The sequence below is a fragment of the Mercenaria mercenaria genome, chromosome 10 (genome assembly GCF_021730395.1).
Source record: "Mercenaria mercenaria strain notata chromosome 10, MADL_Memer_1, whole genome shotgun sequence".
NCBI lineage: Eukaryota > Metazoa > Mollusca > Bivalvia > Venerida > Veneridae > Mercenaria > Mercenaria mercenaria.
In genome coordinates this window covers 79,939,861-79,958,473 of record NC_069370.1, presented here as the reverse complement: position 1 = coordinate 79,958,473, position 18,613 = coordinate 79,939,861, and the positions used below count along the sequence as shown (strand labels likewise).

The window sequence follows — 18,613 nt, the reverse complement described above, 5'->3', positions numbered from 1 at the left end:
TCATTTCCACCTACATACATTGTGATATCATGATAAATGTTAGGGGGCCTACGCAATGACATCATATTGAGTGCTACATTATTGCTATGGTAGCAGGTAGCTGCTGTCATATTAGACTTAATGTGCCACTAAAATCGCTTTGTCGCTACCTTATGACTGTGCTAGCAGGTTCCTGATACCGAAAGTGGGGGTCTCTACTAGTAGTGAGTAGATAGTAGGTACATAGCAGATACTTGCTACCCCCTGCTTCTTTCGTGCTACTAATTCTTGCTATCAAAAAGAGAAGTGACTAGGTAGCAGCTTGGCTTGCTAGCCGCTACCTTTGTTTCTATAAGGGTACTTGTAACCCATTTCATAAAGATAATGCTAAAATTGTTCGTTATCATGTTGTTTTAGGCGGCCATATTGGAAATAAGGCAGTCATAGTGGATATATGATGTAATATTGGATTAAAATTCTGTAGGGATAATGTCCAATGAACGTTAACGTTGGTTTACTTTTCTGTTATCATATGAATGTTTGACACACTCAGATGCAGTATAAAACATACTATGAATCAATTCCAGAAATTCCCTTAAGCTATGGCGGCCATATTGGATTTGGCAGCCGTATTGGATATATATTGTTTCAAATATAACTTTCGGTGACTGGTAATAGACTCTGCTTATATCCTTTACAATTTTGGCATGTTTAGATAAATATATATGAAGGTATAATGGAATTCCAAAAATTCGCACTTTCGTTTCATTTTTTCAACATTTTACCCCAAAAATAGGGTATTTGCATCATTGGATTTTGGTAGATTTTTGATATGTCATTCCTGATATGTTATAGATCACACATGCCAAAAATCATTTCTGTGCAATTTTTTCCCCCTAATTTTCGTATTTTTACTGGACTAATAACGAAATATTGTTTCAAGGAATGAAGCGGCCCACAGGTCTGATATTGATGTTATACCATAACAAAATAACAATGTATATTGTTTCATTGTCTGGAACGGCCTATAGGTCTGCTATTGATGTACATGTATACCATTATGAAAAACATTTTATATTGTTTTAGCATGTGCAGCGGCATGCAGGTCTGCTATGTATATTTTTTCAGCACTAGCCTCCTACAGGTCTACTATTGAAATTAATCTCTAATGAAATTATATTGTATATTATTTCAATGTGTGAAGCAGCCTGCAATTCTGCTTTTGATAAAAACTGTTATGGAATGCCATTGTATATCATATCAAGGTGTGAGGCAGCCTGCATAGGTCTGCTATTGATATTGTAATGAAATAACATATGATTAAGTTGTTTCAGCATGCAAGGTGGACTAAAGTTCTGCTATGGTTGAAGGTTATAATTGGCCAGATATGCTTCCATGGTCCACTCGAATGTAGTCCATTTCAGTTTAAAGTGGCATTTTCCCACCTAGTAAAGGCCATTTTCATGCCAGATATAAGCATTGTTAATGCTTTATTGTAAAGTGCTGACGGTTTATGGTACATTATGTGCTCTCAAAGTTGTGTCGAAGCTACTTGGTAAAATGAATAAAGAAGTTGGTATTTTCTGATGTCTACCTAAGCAGTATTAGCGTTTTCATCAATTTTCTCAGTCACGTGACCATGATTTCATTTCATTATGAACAGCCCCATATTTTTGTGTTAATTGTACCCCCACAAAATGAAGTTTTTTGGGGGGTATATAGGAGTGAGCTTGTCGGTTGGTCTGTCGGTCTGTCTGTTGGTCCGTTGGTTTTCATGGCTTCTGGATGATAACTCATGAAAGGCTTGAGCAATTTCAATAATTTTTGGTACAAGGGTGTAACATAAGAAAATACAGGTCAAGCTCGACTTTGGGGTCAGTAGGTCAAAGGTCAAGGTCACTGTGACCCTGAACAGTTAGATGGTTTCCGGATGATAACTTGAGAATGCTTGGGTTTAGGATGATAAATTTTGGTACACAGGTGTAACATGAGAAAATACAGGTCAAGTTTTACTTTGAGATCAGTGGGTCAAAGGTCAAGGTCACAGTGACCCTAAACAGTTAAATGGTTTCCGGATGATAACTTGAGAACGCTTGGGCCTAGGATGATAAATTATGATACACAGGTGTAACATCATGAAATACAGGTCAAGTTTGACTTTGAGGTCAGTAGGTCTAAGGTCAAGGTCACAGTGACTCGGAACAGTTAAATGGTTTCCGTATGATAGCTTGAGAACGCTTGGGTCTAGGATCATAAATTTTTGTACGCAGGTGTAACAAGAGAAAATGCAAGTCAAATTCGACTTTGAGGTTAGTAGGTCAAAGGTCAAGGTCACAATAACACAAAACGGTTTGCAGATGATAACTTGAGAACGCTTGGGCCTAGGATCATGAAAATTGATAGCGAGGTTGGTTATGACCAGCAGATGACCCTTTATAATTTTGAGGTCAGTAGGTCACAGGTCAAGGTCACAGTGACCCAGAACATTTAAACTGTTTTCGGACAATGACCTCAGAATGCTTGGGACTAGGATCATGAAACTTAATAGGGAGGTTGGTCTTGACAAACACCCGTATATAATAACCCGTATTGATTTCAAGTTCCAAAGGTCAAAGGTGACCCGAAACATTTAAAGCCTTCTTCGGACAATAACTTGAGAACACTTGGGCTGAGGACATGGAACTTCATAGAGAGGTTGATCATGACCAGCAGATGACCTGTAATGATTTTGAGGTCAGTAGGTCAAAAGTCAAACAAGTTCTGTTTGACATTGGCTTAGTTCTGTGACAAGGTCATATTGTGGGGGTATAATTCATCACTCCTGTGACAACTCTAGTTTTTTATTCCCTAAAGATAGACCTACAAGGCGAGGATAGTTTTGCCAGAAGTGAAAGACTGGAAATGCTTAGAAAAACATGTTATAAATTGTTAGTTTTAGATAGAAGATAGTAGCGAAGGCATCTGTATACCTTTTAACCATAACAAAATAACATTGTATATTGTTTCAGCATGTGAAGCAGCCTACAGGTCTCCTATTCAACAGAAGTTACGCATGTTTGCTTCAGCAATGCAAACCCAGTGTAACACCGGAAGTAACAACCCAGTGAATATCACTTTACTTGAAGAAAAAACTTACCTTGAATTCACTCTTGCAACCAAAAGGGTAACAATTTCTTTCTCCCTATACAGTGAATACTGTTATAACTATTTCTTATCTATTAGGTAGGAACATATGCATTTATTAGTGTTCCTGATATATTGTTCACTTGTCTTGTTCATTTGGCTGTGCAAGTTTTAGTAGCATTATCTGTTGCTTTATTGTAAGGTAGTGGACCGGAAATGACATTCAGCAAGACATGTATTCTCTGTAAACTGTGACTAAAAATACCTGGAGTGCATGTGATAAATTACAGACTCCAGTATTATACCAAATTCAAGCGATTTGAAGGACAAGTATATTTAATGTATATATTTTTGTTATACACTAAATGCATTATAGCCTTGTGCTCTGATTATAATGAATTAGTGACATGTACAGAACGACCACTCCAAGTCAGTAGTGAGCAGTATCATTCTTCGTATGCAACTTCGGTATTCTTTTGTGTTTTTACTGGAAACCATATGCCCGTTGAATTATATTTACATAATTATGGAAAGTGTTGAAATGAGAGTACAGAAACACACGGAACTGAGTGTCATTACTGGTGCATTGCTTTAAACAACTGGCAGGTACATTATAATAATCTATAAAGCAAAGTGCCATCTTCTTTTCCTAGGATTCTCCTGCTAATGTAAGTAAGGTTTTAAGAATTTATTCCTTTAGAATAAACCCCACTCTAGAGATATTTTCATCTAGTTATATGTAGAACTGCAATACTGGTATGGTTGGCACTTTAATAAATGTTTTTTTTTTCGTTTTCTCTATCACGTTTTATTAGTTTCAGTCCTTCCATTTTTATAAGTTTCACAAGAGACAAATGTGCTATAAATTAAATGGAGATTTTTCCTTTTATGTCGTTTTTGGGGCGGAGTATCCGCCTCAATGTTAATACAGACTTTCAAAAATTAAGTCGTTTCTTAATGCAAAAAGCCTATCAAAATAGTGCATAAAAGTAGTTCTACCTCCTTCACTTAACAATCTTTTTGCATAATTACACTATCATACTTAACCTAGCCGAGACATATCTAACAAAATGTGTATCATATAAAAACAATGCGTTTAATATCGGCAATATTTATTAAAATGCACACCAATACAGACAGCCTTGTGTGCTAAAATAAACTTGTGGGCTAAAAATAACCATTACGGAGATTTGACACGAATCATGTGCTTCTGCTTTTCTGTGTGACCGAATTACAGTGCTATTAACCCTTGAAACTATAGGCATCATTACAGTCCGTACATGTGTAATGCAAATTATGCGTTTAGCCAAGACGAATTCCCAAATGCATGGTAGGAAAAAAGCGACTGGAAGCGGATAATAGCACGCTCTTGTGTTCTATTAATAGAAAATATATCAGTTATACAATAATGCAATGCCCAAATTGCTTTCTTTATACATGTAACACTCTCAGTAAATTTTGAAGAGACAATTGCTGTCATACGCACTTGTTAACAGAATAAATAACATGCGGAAACATTAACTAGTTAAATCAATGTATTAAATAAATATATTGGAACAAATGTAGAAAATATACAAAATAAATTATACAGATTATTTTAAGGAGACTAAGATCTTTTCAAACAGTGTAAGCAAATGAAAAAGAAACTTTTAAAAAGTACATTGCACCATATTCTGCAAAAATAAAATGATATTATTAAAATCTAGCATCAGAAGAACAGTTTTAGAGTCTTATTATTAACACACAAAGCACAATATTTTTGGATTCGAAACGCCAAAGAAAAGCACTTGCAGTTAAAACATTTAGTACAAAATACTTTTGATTCAAGACTTTCACGCATATATGAGCACAGTCACAATCATAATTTCTATTTCATTTTAAACAGCTGATTCTCACAACAACAGATGATTGCTAATGAGGTTGTTGGGATGTCAGCTGTGGTCGGGGTCTGTCAAACATTTCCTTATTGAAAATGCATCATTTTGCATGATTTGATAGAAAAGTATGGTGTTGCATAAGATTAGTAACATCCAAAAATTATTACCGAAAGTCAAATATCTACATGTCACACTAAGGGGTCATTTGTAATAATCAGAACATACGTATATCTCAACGGTGCTAATTATTTCAACGAAGAACTGAATATGTGACTGCAAATAATTGTGTATTTTGAAAGTATACATGTTGTTCAAGACATTTTGAAATTTCAGTAAATTCAAATTATGCGATCATAAGTACTTATTTGCATTTTACAAAACTATTAGAGTTAAATTTCTAAACAAGTACGGATGACATACATTACAAAAAGTAATGATGATATATAACGGTTACTAAGAAGAACAGTTTGGTTTTTAGCTCGACTGTTCATAGAATAGTAGAGCTATTGGACTCGCCCATGCGTCGGCGTCCCGATTTGGTTAAGGTTTTGTATGTAAGCTGGTATCTCAGTAACCACTTGTGGGAATGGATTGAAACTTCACACACTTATTTACTGTGATAAACTGACTTACATTGCAAGCTTTTTTACAAAATTATGCCCCTTTTTCGACTTAGAATTTTTTGGTTAAGGTTTTGTATGTAAGCTGGTATCTCAGTACTTACTAATGGGAATGGATTGAAACTTCACACACTTGTTAACTGTCATGATCTGACATGCAAAAAGCAGGTCCTATAATTTTATTTTGCTTTTTTACAAAATTATGCCCCTTTTTCAACATCTCAGTATCCACTAATGGGAAAGGATTGAAACTTCACACACTAGTTCACTGTCATGATATGACATGCAGTGCAAAGGGTCAATAACTCAACTTCGCATTTTACAAAATTATGCCCCTTTTTCAACTTAGGAGTTTTGGGTTAAATTCTTATATGTAAGCTGGTATCTCAGTACCCACTAATGGGAATGGATTGAAACTTCATACACTTGTCCACTGTCATGAGCTGATAAGCACTATGCAGGTTCCATAACCCTATTTTACTTTTTTACTAAATTATGCCCCTTTTTCGACTTTCATATTCATTCAAGCGACAAGGCTATTGAATAGTCAAGCGTTGCTGTCCTCCGACAGCTCTTGTTTTCTGTTTTGTGAATACATTTGTGTTTTAATTAACGCTTTCGATCAGTATTAATAATTTTTTCTCAGTGAGTATATTTTTTTCGAATACGTTTTAAAAAGTGGGATGTGTCACAAAATGAACAGAATGATAGAAAAAACATCATCCATTCATATATTCATGAAAAATGGGTATGTTACTGCTAACATGGATATACAATTTCAAAACTGTACTGTCTACATTTTTAAAGAATTTGGCAAAGTGCATAGTTCAGTATAGATAAAGCGTTTCTCGGTCCAGTTAATAGAAATTAAAGAACATTTTGTTTGCGATGTGAAGGCTAGAAACTTAAAAAAAATGAATAAAATGATTGCAAAATCTATTATTCAATTATGTTTATTTATTTATTTTGTTGGGTTTAACATGGCATCGACATAATTTTTGGTCATCTTTGATGGTGGAAGAAGACCCCAGATGAATGTGCTATTTTTAGATAGCAGACCTTATTGGTGACGTCACATTTCCTCACTATTAATAGATCTATTATAGGTTACACTTTACCAGTTAGTTTCTTCTTTATTTTATATAAACAATGAAATCTTGAGACCTCATTTTCAGTAATTTAGAGCATTTTACTGATATGAAAACCATATAATATTATGGTCATTTAATATGACATGTCTTCTTATCAAAAATAGAAAAAATATTGACATGCTATGTTACATTATAAGAAAATTAATCTGGTCTGAAAAACTTCACCCTCTGAAAATGCTCCCATGAAAATAGCTGTTTACCAATTACGCGTATGTAGACATTTTCTCAAAGAACAAAACTAATACCTGGAAATTCACAATTAAAATGGTCTAGATCTTTTCTCAATACTTCTTCTTTTCGTTCGCGGCTGTGTAGTCATAGCGATATTGCATGGTGCTGTGGTTCGTTAAGAGAGTGCCAGTGGCCCAGCACCTCTGTCTTCAACTCTCTAGGTTTCTTTCGGGTTACTCCACCTTAGTTCGAGTTAAAACCCTATCCTGGAACTCAGGACTATTTGTCCCATAGCTGGGGTCTGTTCATAGGCATCAGGGTGTGTCCACACACCGGTGGCCTGGCATGCCTACATGTCTGGGGGCAACCTTCCGAGTCCCCTGCAGTTCTGCTGAGCCGCAAGGTGCCATTACCGTGTGGCGCCAACTCGGAGGCACTGCAAAAGGGCTTGTCTGCAGAGAGGCTATGTACTGGCAGGGAAGACTTACACACTCGGCTCTTTTTCACCGAAGCTAGCCAGCGGTGAGGCTGAAAGCGGAGGTGACAAACACCAACACACAGCACACCACCTTGAGCATCAGCAGACCAATTGCCACACTTTCTAAATACAATAAGCAATAACTAGCCAAAAATATAACTGCCACTTCCTCATATGATTCATTATTATACCAGATTTCATCAACAGCATGGCACTACATTTTGGACTTCTTCACATGTAACACTGAGTAGTCACTTCCTGTTTGGTGTAATCAGTCCTATATGCTGTTGGTAAGCCGTTGAAATGTTTCTCTGTATCTGCAGGACAATTTCAGTCTTTCAGAAAGCTGTATTTCAGGAGACAATAAACCCTAAACCAACAATAAAATAATGATAAAATAAAAAACTATTAGGCATATTTGTAAATGAAACAAGACATGCAAATTCGCTAGTGTTCAAGTCAGTTTAAACAAAATTAACGAATATAACATTTAAAAATATCGTTTCACCTGCAAAACAATTGCTCCCCCATCAGGTTTCTGAAAGCTTTGATTATATATATGTGACCCGGGGATATTGATTAAATTTCAGTGTTTTTTGTTTAATTGAAAGTTTAAACGCTAATATAAAACTAGCCGAGTTGTGAATATTAAAGATAACCATTATCAGTTTGCTTTTTAAACAGTACTTTTGTGTTTTCAATATCTTTATTTCGTTCTTCGTAACTTACCTTTTATCAATTTCAGCTTACAGTGCGTTTCGAATTCCAACTAGTCGCTCAAGACGAAACTTTGCAGAATGCCGCAAGTGTTAAAGACCAATGTTCAAACACAATCATGTCAAGCTTGAACACAAAAACTAATATTGATAGCATTTCCACTTTAGCAAGAGTTGTTGATGGCTCATACGAGTGTAATGCCGGAGTATATGACTTGACATCCACCCAGCCGGTGTTTGAGTATAAATGTCAAGGATATAGGCTCTTTGTAAACATTGGCGGACAAAGGAAGTGCTGTGAGTAATTTTGAAAACATTCTGGCACGCCTTTCACTGATATATCATGCTGTATATACTACTGAGATAGATTCACAATGACAATCGGTAAATTGGAGCGGTGGTCTAGATTAAGGTGTCGGCCGCTCAACCCAGAGGTTGTGCGTTTTTGAGTTGAACATGACCATGACTTCTCATTTGATGCTAGTACTGGTTTTTCCAGGAAGCAGCCTCGAGAGTGGTTTAAATAAGCTTTATAATAAGCTTTCATCATTGTCAAGCTAATATCATATTTAGTATAAACTAATCGGTAAATGGTGTTTTTTCTGTGTGCGATCCAGTCTTCTGATTGTACAAAAAAACATGTGTGTGTTGAGCTAAAATTACGTCTTATGAAACCAAAATTACCTAATGGGATGGAATTTGCTGATTGTTATTATGGAAATTGCCGCGTGTCATCGAGTTATAATGAAGCATCTTCCTTGAAATTGGCTTTCATAATTATGTGAAGTTGCATTTAGTTTAAGTCTGCTCGTTGGGCTAATTTCATTTTATAATGCTGAATTTGATTAAAACCTGATTTTTCAGAACTTCAGAATATACTTAGAAAATATTGCAAATAAAGAGATAAGGTCCTATATTTGATTTTTGCTAGACTTCTTTGAAAAATTATTGGACTGCACGTGACAATTGGAGTGCATGGCAAATAATAATTTTGATGATGTTTTTGTGTCGTAAGGTGAACCTTAAAAATTCTTTGTCATTCGACCCAACCCCTCACACAGCCATGTAGCCAAGTCATCTACACTATAAAATACTTGAGCTAGTCGAGAGGGAAGAAAAGAAGGGTGACATTTGCAAATAGAAAGTTTTCTATAACGTAGATTTTAAGGAAACTGTTTACAATTGTAAATCAACATATTGTCAGTTGTATGGTCAGGTAAAATGTGTAGGTCCCTATGATTGAAGAGATCCAGATCCGCTAAAAGTAGATCTGAAATATTATTTTGAATAGTTTCTTGTGTCAACATTATTTGAATATGTTTTACCTTTATAAAAAAAGTAATGTTGTCGTTTTATGCAGGTACAAATGGCATGAGGTAGGTAAGACGAGTTTCCTTCTTGTTCGCCAGGGCTGTATCAGTTTTTATGCCATTGACTGACTGCTTAACTTCAGCCTAAGAAGGTTACCTTGACAATAGCTATAATTTAAAAACCATGATAAATATCCATTAGGAATGAAGACTTACTTGATCGCATCAAACTTTATATTTTATTTACTTTCTTTCCATCAAACTATATTTCTACTCACAGTGAACTGTCCTCAAGGCTATTATTATGACCAGACCGATTGTGTAAAATGTCCCGCGGGGACATATGGTGTTATGACTGCTGATGGTGCAAGCTGTGAGACTTGTCCAAACAACAACAATAACGGGTTGACTGGTCAGACAGATGCGTCTTCATGCAATTTTAAAGGTGCGAATTAATGCATTATGTTTATGTAAACTGCATACCTAATCCAGACTAAAATATTACTAGAATTGTCTTAGTTTTAAATTCTAGTTTAAGAATAGGTTTAGTAATTAAAATGTGCAACATCGTATGTAACACCTAATTATACCTTAGGTAAATCTTTAGCAAAATAACAATAAAAAACAAATTTAAACTGGTAAACTTGTTTAGCTTTAAAGATGTTATAAAAATGAGAAACATTTTAAATCTTGTATTATTAGATCCTTATGTCTTTCAAAGTTAATCCACTAGTAAGAATGTAATTTCAATGTTTTTTCAGCGGCGTGTCCAAAAGGGTATTTTTCATTTGATGGTTTAGCACCATGCACGGCATGTCCAAAGAATTACTATAGCTCGGTGCCTTACAGTCGCACGTGCACAGCGTGTCATGGTTACGAGGTTACATACCAGACAGGTTCTACATCCAGCAATGATTGTCACACTCTAGAGGAGGCAATTGAATATAATAACACGGTTGCTTCTAGTAAGAACATAACACAATATAAATATGGTTTTCCAGAATCATGTTGCTCTAACCACAGCTGCATGGAGTGAGGGGAGCGGTATTAAAATATCAAACTCACTTTGTTGGACAAATTGTCTTTATAAACTATATTACCATTTAAATGTATATATCGCACAATTTTTGCCGGTATTAATCTAAGAGCTCTTTCTGTGTGAAATACCTATATGTACAAATGATGTATATACTAGTCTATTCTCTTACTTATAGGCTATTGTTAACAAAAATTGGGTTGAAAATGGCCCCTGTGGTTTCCATGATATAGTTTCATATTCCATGTCACAGTACTTGCAGTTGATTTTGTACAAAATGTGTCCTTACCACATGGATCAATATCACATATTATTTATTAGTTCACTTTTGAAGTAAATGATAACTTAAACCTAAAATTTTATAAACGTATATTATGATGTTGGTATCTACATATTAATTATATTCATATTCACTGAACATGTAATTTTGCATTCTTTAGCTACTATGATGTATAACTAAAATTTTGCGACGGTTTTGCATGTAAGCATGTTTTTCAGTTATTGCTTGACCAAATGTTTTCAGATTCACCACACGTCTTGGCATCATGCTTGTATATCTTCACATGATGTAAAGTTCATTGTCTTGTTAAAATTTTAGCAAGATTATCTAAGACATATTTCCTATAGCTTTGAATGTAAGATAGTATCATGTGGAAGGGTTTCAAACAGTCAAGCACGCTGTCATTAGATAGCTCTTGTTTACTTTACCTATTGGCCGTGTATATTTTTGAAAAACATGTTCTTATATTGCAGTTGAAACTGGATGCACTCCAAATCCATGTAGGAATGGTGGCAACTGTTCCTTTGAAAGACTGGACTTTCTGTGTACATGTCCGACTGGTAAGATATTAACACAAACATTTGTATGTGTGTGTAGGTTTATTTATAATCACCACCGGTTACCCATATGGGCGACTCCTCCAGAAAACTGTTAGTAATGTTAGTAGGAGGATAGTGCAAGATACAGAAGACACTCCTATTCCAGAAGCTTCCCTGGTTCTTTGACATGCCAGGTATAAAGCATCCATACACTGGACTCTTATCACAACTTTAGTAAATTTAGGTTGGAGGAACGGGGGCTCGAACTCACGATCCCTGGTTCCGTAATCAAACAGTGTTACCACAGGACCACTGCATCCGCTCTACACTAACATTTACATGTATTCTCACTTTAAGTAACTTTGTTTTACCTCCTACAATATTCTAACATTTTCATTGGATGAAAGGTGGTCATGTGGTTAACCCCTGTATTTCTGTGGAGGGCCAGTAGATTTTCATGTTGTTTTAGACTAAATATTAGAAGTTGATAATAAAATCAAGTGTGGGGTTTGTTGGTGACCTTGGAAATATGTGATGTCAGATTTTCACATCGTTCTAGGCTAAAAGTTAAGGTTAATAAAAAAATCAAGTGTGGGGTTTGTTGGTGACCTTGGAAATATGTGATGTCAGATTTTCACATCGTTCTAGGCTAAAAGTTGGAGGTTAATAAAATAATCAAGTGTGGGGTTTGTTGGTGACCTTGGAAATATGTGACGTCAGATTTTCACATCGTTCTAGGCTAAAAATTAGAGGTTGATAAAAAAATCAAGTGTTGGGTTTGTTGGTGACCTTGGAAATATGTGATGTCAGATTTTCATGTCGTTCTAGGCTAAAAGTTGAATGGTTAATAAAATAATCAAGTGTTGGGTTTGTTGGTGACCTTGGAAATATGTGACGTCAGATTTTCATGTCGTTCTAGGCTAAAAATTAGAGGTTAATAAAACAATCAAGTGTTGGGTTTGTTGGTGACCTTGGAAATATGTGATGTCAGATTTTCACATCATTCTAGGCTAAGAATTAGAGATTGATAAAACAAATCAGCTGTGTGGTTTGTTGATGACCTTGGAAATATGTGACGTCAGATTTTCATGTCGTTCTAGGCTAAAAATTATAGGTTGATTAAACAAATAAACTGTGGGGTTTGTTGATGACCTTTGAAATATGTGATGTCAGATTTTCATGTCGTTCTAGGCTAAAAATTAGAGGTTGATAAAACAAATCAACTGTGGGGTTTGTTGATGACCTTTGAAATATGTGACGTCAGATTTTCATGTTGTTCTAGGCTAAAAATTAGAGGTTGATAAAACAAATCTACTGTGGGTCATATAGTTGTTACCTGTATAACTTACTTAATATTATTTGGCTGAACTATTTACATGATCGTTGTGGTTTATGATACACAGACCTTGAGTAACGTCTCTTAAAGGAGATACCAGTCTGAACCATATACAAATTATATGTGTTAACCATAATCCAATTTTTCTAATTTGGCAAAAATATCAAAACTGATAGTTATGTGATACTTGGCTGTCAGTAAAAGTGTTACATCAGTTGTGTATTCTTTTAACAGCACTTCTCACCCATACCTTACCCTGCAAACCAGTTGATGTAATTTATGAAAGTACAGACCAAACCCTCACAATTTACAGTTAAAATAATACAATGTACTTTATTCATTATCATTATGAAATTAGAATAGCTGTAAACTTGGTTTGTTTCGGAGCATGCCTTTGTACTTTGTAGTGGTGTCCTGATGACGGTCTGCAAAGATGGCAACCATACAATAGGAAATGCTCAGAATCGCATGGGTTTTCCAAGTTTTATATTAAAATGTCAAACTCTATTCTGTTTTAGGGTATACTGGCAGAACTTGCGAGTCAATTTTTAATGGATGCACGAGTCAACCGTGCAAAAATGAGAAACAGTGTGTACCAGCTAATGATGGTGTCGGCTTCTCGTGCATCTGTGGAAGTCCATTATCAACACGTATGTTAAAAGATAAACATTCAGTTTATAGTCAAAGTATATAAATCTTCGAAAATCTTTGCTTCAAAATAAAATGTAAATTTTAGGCATGGCATTATTGCTGATTGGGATTGTTAAGTAAAGAAAATCGTTGAAATGTTTTACTTACATATAACATATTTTCACTAGACACACTGGCAGGTATAATGAGTGGTTAATAACAACCTTCCCTGAATATTTAATAATATTTAGAATTTAAATCATTGATCAAAAACAAATAAACATATTTTGGAATGAAAATCGAAATTATAGGCTATATTAAAGTAACTTGATACGGATTTCAATTTTCAGGTTTTATAATGATAAAATGTATATTTCAGCCCATGAGTTCTCAGGTGAATTCTGCGAGAATGACGACTTTGGCTGTGCTGAAAGTTATTGTAGGAATAATGGCACGTGCCATAACCAGTTTCAAAGTTTTTCATGTAAATGTGCGACATATTCCGGTTATCAAAATGCAGAGTAAGTGTTAATATGAATTTTTTTTCAGTATTCATTTTTTAACCTCAGTGTTTACCATTACAACCAATATTTTAGTGAGGATAATTTTATTGACAAGTGTTAATTATTGAGATGTTTTGGTCGAGAAGGCTAGATGCTTTCCTATAGAGATGGAGGCCACTGCATATTGCATTGTGTCCTTGGGCAAGACACTATTACGATTGCCTAAGTCGGCCCAGCTGTAAATGGGTACCAGCAAATTGCTGAGGGAAATATAAGATTGGTGTATCAAGGTATGGCACATTGATACACTAAGGGGTCGATTTAAGGATACTATGTCACAGGTCATTATTATATGTTGCAGTAAGTCACGTGGTAATTTAAATGTTAAAACGTTACAATTTTTCCTCTAGTCTTAGAGGTACCGGAAGGTATGAAATATAAACAATGCATGTCTGATGATGCTTGCCAACATTTGAATGCAAACGTAGTTTTACGATATTGATTGCGTCATCTTTAAAAAGTCTAACTCATTTCTGCCTTGGAGTGGGACCTCTGCTTGTGGGAAGCTTTCACACTCGAACAGCTTAAAGCATTTACAAAAATATTAACTAACGCATTTAGCTGCAATAGGTATTCCAGGTATTGTGTGATGAATGAAAACATAAAAAAATAAAGGAAACATTGGATTTTTAGAGCTGTCATTAAGGATTTTATTCAAAAACTTCTTTTATAAGTCGCTGGTCTGTAGTTTATGCTTTTGAAGTCAATATTGGACTAAAGCCAAAAATTGAGAAAAAGTAATTTCTGATGTCATGTAATAGAACACAGTATTGAATGACTTGCCATTCAATAGTTATAACTGTTGCCCAAAGTCCCCAATGCTAGAGTTATGACTATTGACTGGCAAGTCATTCAGTTATCACAGTGTATACTATAAAATCATAGATTTAGAAACAGGGGAATGTAAAGGTTGTACAATATGCTGCTTCCAAAATGCCAACTTTTCAAAGAAGAAATTATGCATGCTATTGGATTTCTAGCTGTGTTTTTGAATGAGCAACAATATTGTTTGTTTACTTGCGAAACAGTTTACAGGAGACATGCAGAAAATTTGTCAGATTTCCCTAAAACGCTCCTCAGGGGGAGCGAAAATGCCGTATGATACATGACTTGTGATTCTTTACCTGTGTAAACCTATTGATATTCTGGCATGACATATCTAAGAACATATGTTGAAAAAATGTTTATTTACAGAAATAGAAATCAGGAGTAAGTTAAACAATGTGTACTTTGCAAAATAGTAATATAAGTGATGTTAAAGTAGCTCACACCACCATACACGTGTATAATATGCTCAGCCTATCTATCTAGTAACTAACTAAGCGTGCTGCGTGATGAACAGATGTACCAAAGTACAACTGGCTGCATATTAAAGAAATATGTGGGGAGATGCTTTAGTGTAAGGTCATCGGATGAACTCTTAGCTAACGTATCTGTATTATTCTATAGGTCATGCAATACCTAATCAATGACTTCATTATTCAAATCATTTACATTGTATTTGGCAAATGCAGAGGTTACCAATGGTTTCCTTGTTGAAAGTTATAGATCCGTAGGGACAGTAAAGAATTCTGTCTAATCACATGGTACCATTTGCTATTTTGGCATCCTTCGGGCATAATAGAAAATTGTTGTTTCATAACAGCCCGTAGAATACCGACATGGCACACAGAGATTATGTAATCAATCGGTAAAAATGCTGATTGTCATAAGGTCCCTTAACTATAAAAGATTTAAATCACGTACTGCCTGTCAACTTAATTACTGCCTTTCAACTTAGTTACGTTATAAGCACACCCGCTTAGCTCAATAGGGAAAGCGCAGATCTACAGATCACGGGGTTGCGAGTATGAGCGCTGGGCGAGGAGTATGTTCTCTGACAATTTGATAAAAGACATTGTGTCTGAAGTCATTCGTCCTCCACCTCTGATTCATGTGGGGAAGTTGGCAGTTACTTGCGGAGAACAGGTTTGTACTGGTACAGAATCCAGGAACACTGGTTAGGTTAATTACCTGCCGTTACATAACTGAAATACTGTTAAAAAGTGGCGTTAAACCCAAAACAACCAACCAACAGTTAACTAATTACATTATTGTTTGAGCTTCGCTGCTCTCCAAGGGGCCTCTGTGGCTGAGTGGTTATGGTCTCTGACTTAAAATCACTTACCCCTCATTGATGTTTGTTCGAGCCTCTACCCAGGTGCCCGGGGTCTTCCTCTACCATCAAAGCTGGAATGTTACCATATGACATATAATTGTGTTGGTGCAATGTTAAACCCAACAAAATTGCTGCTCTCTGTTATAGCACACAAAAATATTTTCACTAAAAGTTCAGTCTGTTATCTATGAAGTCTATTTATGTCAGAAAAAAGTTAAAATGAATTTAATATCTGTGATGGACTACTTGGTTATACTTCTCTGATACAAATATTTTGTTAAACATTGTTAGAAATTTTTGGCATTTGATAGTCTGATGCAAATTTATAATGTTGGGCACTGGAGGGATACAAGGTTTATTTATATGAAAAGATTTTTCATCAAATATAAAAAATCTGCAAATTCTCACAACATTGCACTTTTTGTTCACAAGTTAACTGCTTCCATTTCTGTTATGCTTAAATATGGCTAACACTTCAGCTTTACTTTTGTCGTTATTGTCGCCAGTGTTGCTTTCACAAAAATATGTGTTTAACTTACTGGTTAGTCAAACAGTTTTGTTGCTGTTTCTTACATAATTTGTGTTTGAAGTTCATAATATGATACCTTTTTATAAAACCAGTGAAGCACCTTTCTAAAAGCCATTTCATTTCTTAATGGGGAGACCATCAGTGGGCCTGTTTAAAATTTGCATAATTTGTGAATTGTTACATTGTGGGAGTATTCAGACCAGACTATTGTTTTCACTGTATATCAAACATACCGCAGATGAATCATTGGTATTCTGGCTTACGGAAGGTCGATGGTTCTACCGAGGTGCCCGCTCGTGATGAAATAATGCATGGAGGGGGACCTGGGGTCTTCTTTCACCATTAAAGCTGGAAAGTCACCATATGACCTATCATGTTTCGTTGCGAAGTTAAATCCAAAAAAAAAAAAAAAAAAAAGTTAGTTTGTAACTAGTTAAACCAATTGTAAATAATGAATAAGAGAAGGTTTTTACATGTAGTTTTAGAAGACAGATGCAGTGTTGAAAGGTTTTTACATGTAGTTTTAGAAGACAGATGCAGTGTTGAAAGGTTTTTACATGTAGTTTTAGAAGACAGATGCAGTGTTGAAAGGTTTTTACATGTAGTTTTAGAAGACAGATGCAGTGTTGAAAGAGAAGCTGTTTTTAACACTGTGTATTTTTTCATTCAGAGAGGAAGAGAAGTAAGTTAAACATAAATGCTACTGGTCAATGTTGAACCTTTTTACTGTCAAATTCCTTTCTTATTTCTAGTAATATTTTCTGGTTAGTTATTATGGAATATAGCAGAAATCTTGCATTTTATTCTTTAGAATCTAGTCTGCTTATCATGGTGTAAAAACACTGCCTTTATGTTTGGTTTGTTCCATTTAATTTAGTCTTTTAATAAATTAATAAAACCATGACCCTGGTGTTTGGTTTGTCCCATTGATTATGTCTCCCCCCACTAGGGGAAACATTTTGTATTTGCCCTTTCTGTCCGTATGTACGTACATCACACTTCATTTCCAATCAATAACTGGAGAACCATTTGACCTAGAACCATCAAACTTCATAGGATGGTTAGGCTGCTGGAGTAGACGACCCCTATTGTTTTTGGGGTCACTCCATCAAAGGTCAAGGTCACAGGAGCTTGAACATTGTAAACCATTTCCAATCAATAAGTTGAGAACCACTCGACACAGAATGTTGAAACTTAGTGGGAAGATTGATCATGCAAAGTAGATGGCCCTTATTGATTTTGGGATCACTCTGTTAAAGGTCAAGGTCGCAGGGGCCTGAACATGGAAAACTGTTTCTGTACAGTAACTTGAGAACCACTTGACTTAGAATGTTGAAACTTCATAGGATGATTGGAAATGCAGAGTTAATTACTGTAGATGACCTCCTATTTTGGGGTCAGTCTATTAAAGGTCAAGGTTACAGCGGACAGAAAAAGGAAATCCATTTCTGGTCAATAACATGAGAATCATTAGACCCAGAACCTTCAAACTTCATAGGTTGATAGGACTTACAGAATAAATGACCCCTGTTGTTTTTGGGGTCATTACATCAAAAGTCAAGGTCACAGGGGGGCTGAACATAGAATACTCTTTCCAATCAATAACTTGAGAACCACTTGACCCAGAATGTTGAAACTTAATAGGATGATTGGACATGCAGATTAGATAACCCCTATTGATTTTGTGGTCACTTGATTGAAGGTCAAGATCAAAGGAGCCTGATCAATAACTTTAGAACCACTAGGCCCAGAATGTTGAAACTTAGCGAGATGACTGGACATGCCAAGTAGGTGATCCCTATTGCAGCCAACCATCAATGTCTCTTTGACTTTCACTCCTGTCGCCTATTGACTTCTTGCCTATACGACTATGATGCAATGGGGGAGACATGCGCTTTTTTTACAAAAGCATCTTCTAGTTTTAATTAGGTTATAAGGGATAAAGGCACAACCCTGGGGTTTGGTTTGTTCCACGGGATAAATGTATAACCCTTGCTTTTTGTTCTTTCTATTGAATTAAGTCTGGATCACTATACAACATTTATGTGTGGTTTATTATGTCTCTCACCACACAGTAGTGTGGGAGACATATTGATTTACTCCTGTCTGTCTGCCTG

At 35.5% G+C, this 18,613-nt stretch overlaps 1 protein-coding gene across 5 annotated transcripts in view; it reads left to right on the top strand.

The window, feature by feature from the left end:
• Nucleotides 1-18,613, top strand: part of LOC123561174 (uncharacterized) — a 138,769-nt gene that overhangs the window by 74,319 nt on the left and 45,837 nt on the right. For 2 of the 5 annotated variants that reach the window (XM_053516579.1, XM_053516576.1), the window contains 9 exons: nucleotides 2,988-3,142; nucleotides 3,756-3,770; nucleotides 8,145-8,412; nucleotides 9,706-9,870; nucleotides 10,187-10,390; nucleotides 11,215-11,301; nucleotides 13,135-13,266; nucleotides 13,626-13,767; nucleotides 14,160-14,177. In XM_053516579.1, the coding sequence (XP_053372554.1) occupies nucleotides 2,988-3,142; nucleotides 3,756-3,770; nucleotides 8,145-8,412; nucleotides 9,706-9,870; nucleotides 10,187-10,390; nucleotides 11,215-11,301; nucleotides 13,135-13,266; nucleotides 13,626-13,767; nucleotides 14,160-14,177 (1,186 nt within the window). Of the gene's footprint in view, nucleotides 1-2,987; nucleotides 3,143-3,755; nucleotides 3,771-8,144; nucleotides 8,413-9,705; nucleotides 9,871-10,186; nucleotides 10,391-11,214; nucleotides 11,302-13,134; nucleotides 13,267-13,625; nucleotides 13,768-14,159; nucleotides 14,178-15,003; nucleotides 15,019-18,613 lie in introns of all 5 variants that reach the window. The other 3 variants (XM_053516577.1, XM_053516578.1, XM_053516580.1) reach the window with 3 other exon arrangements.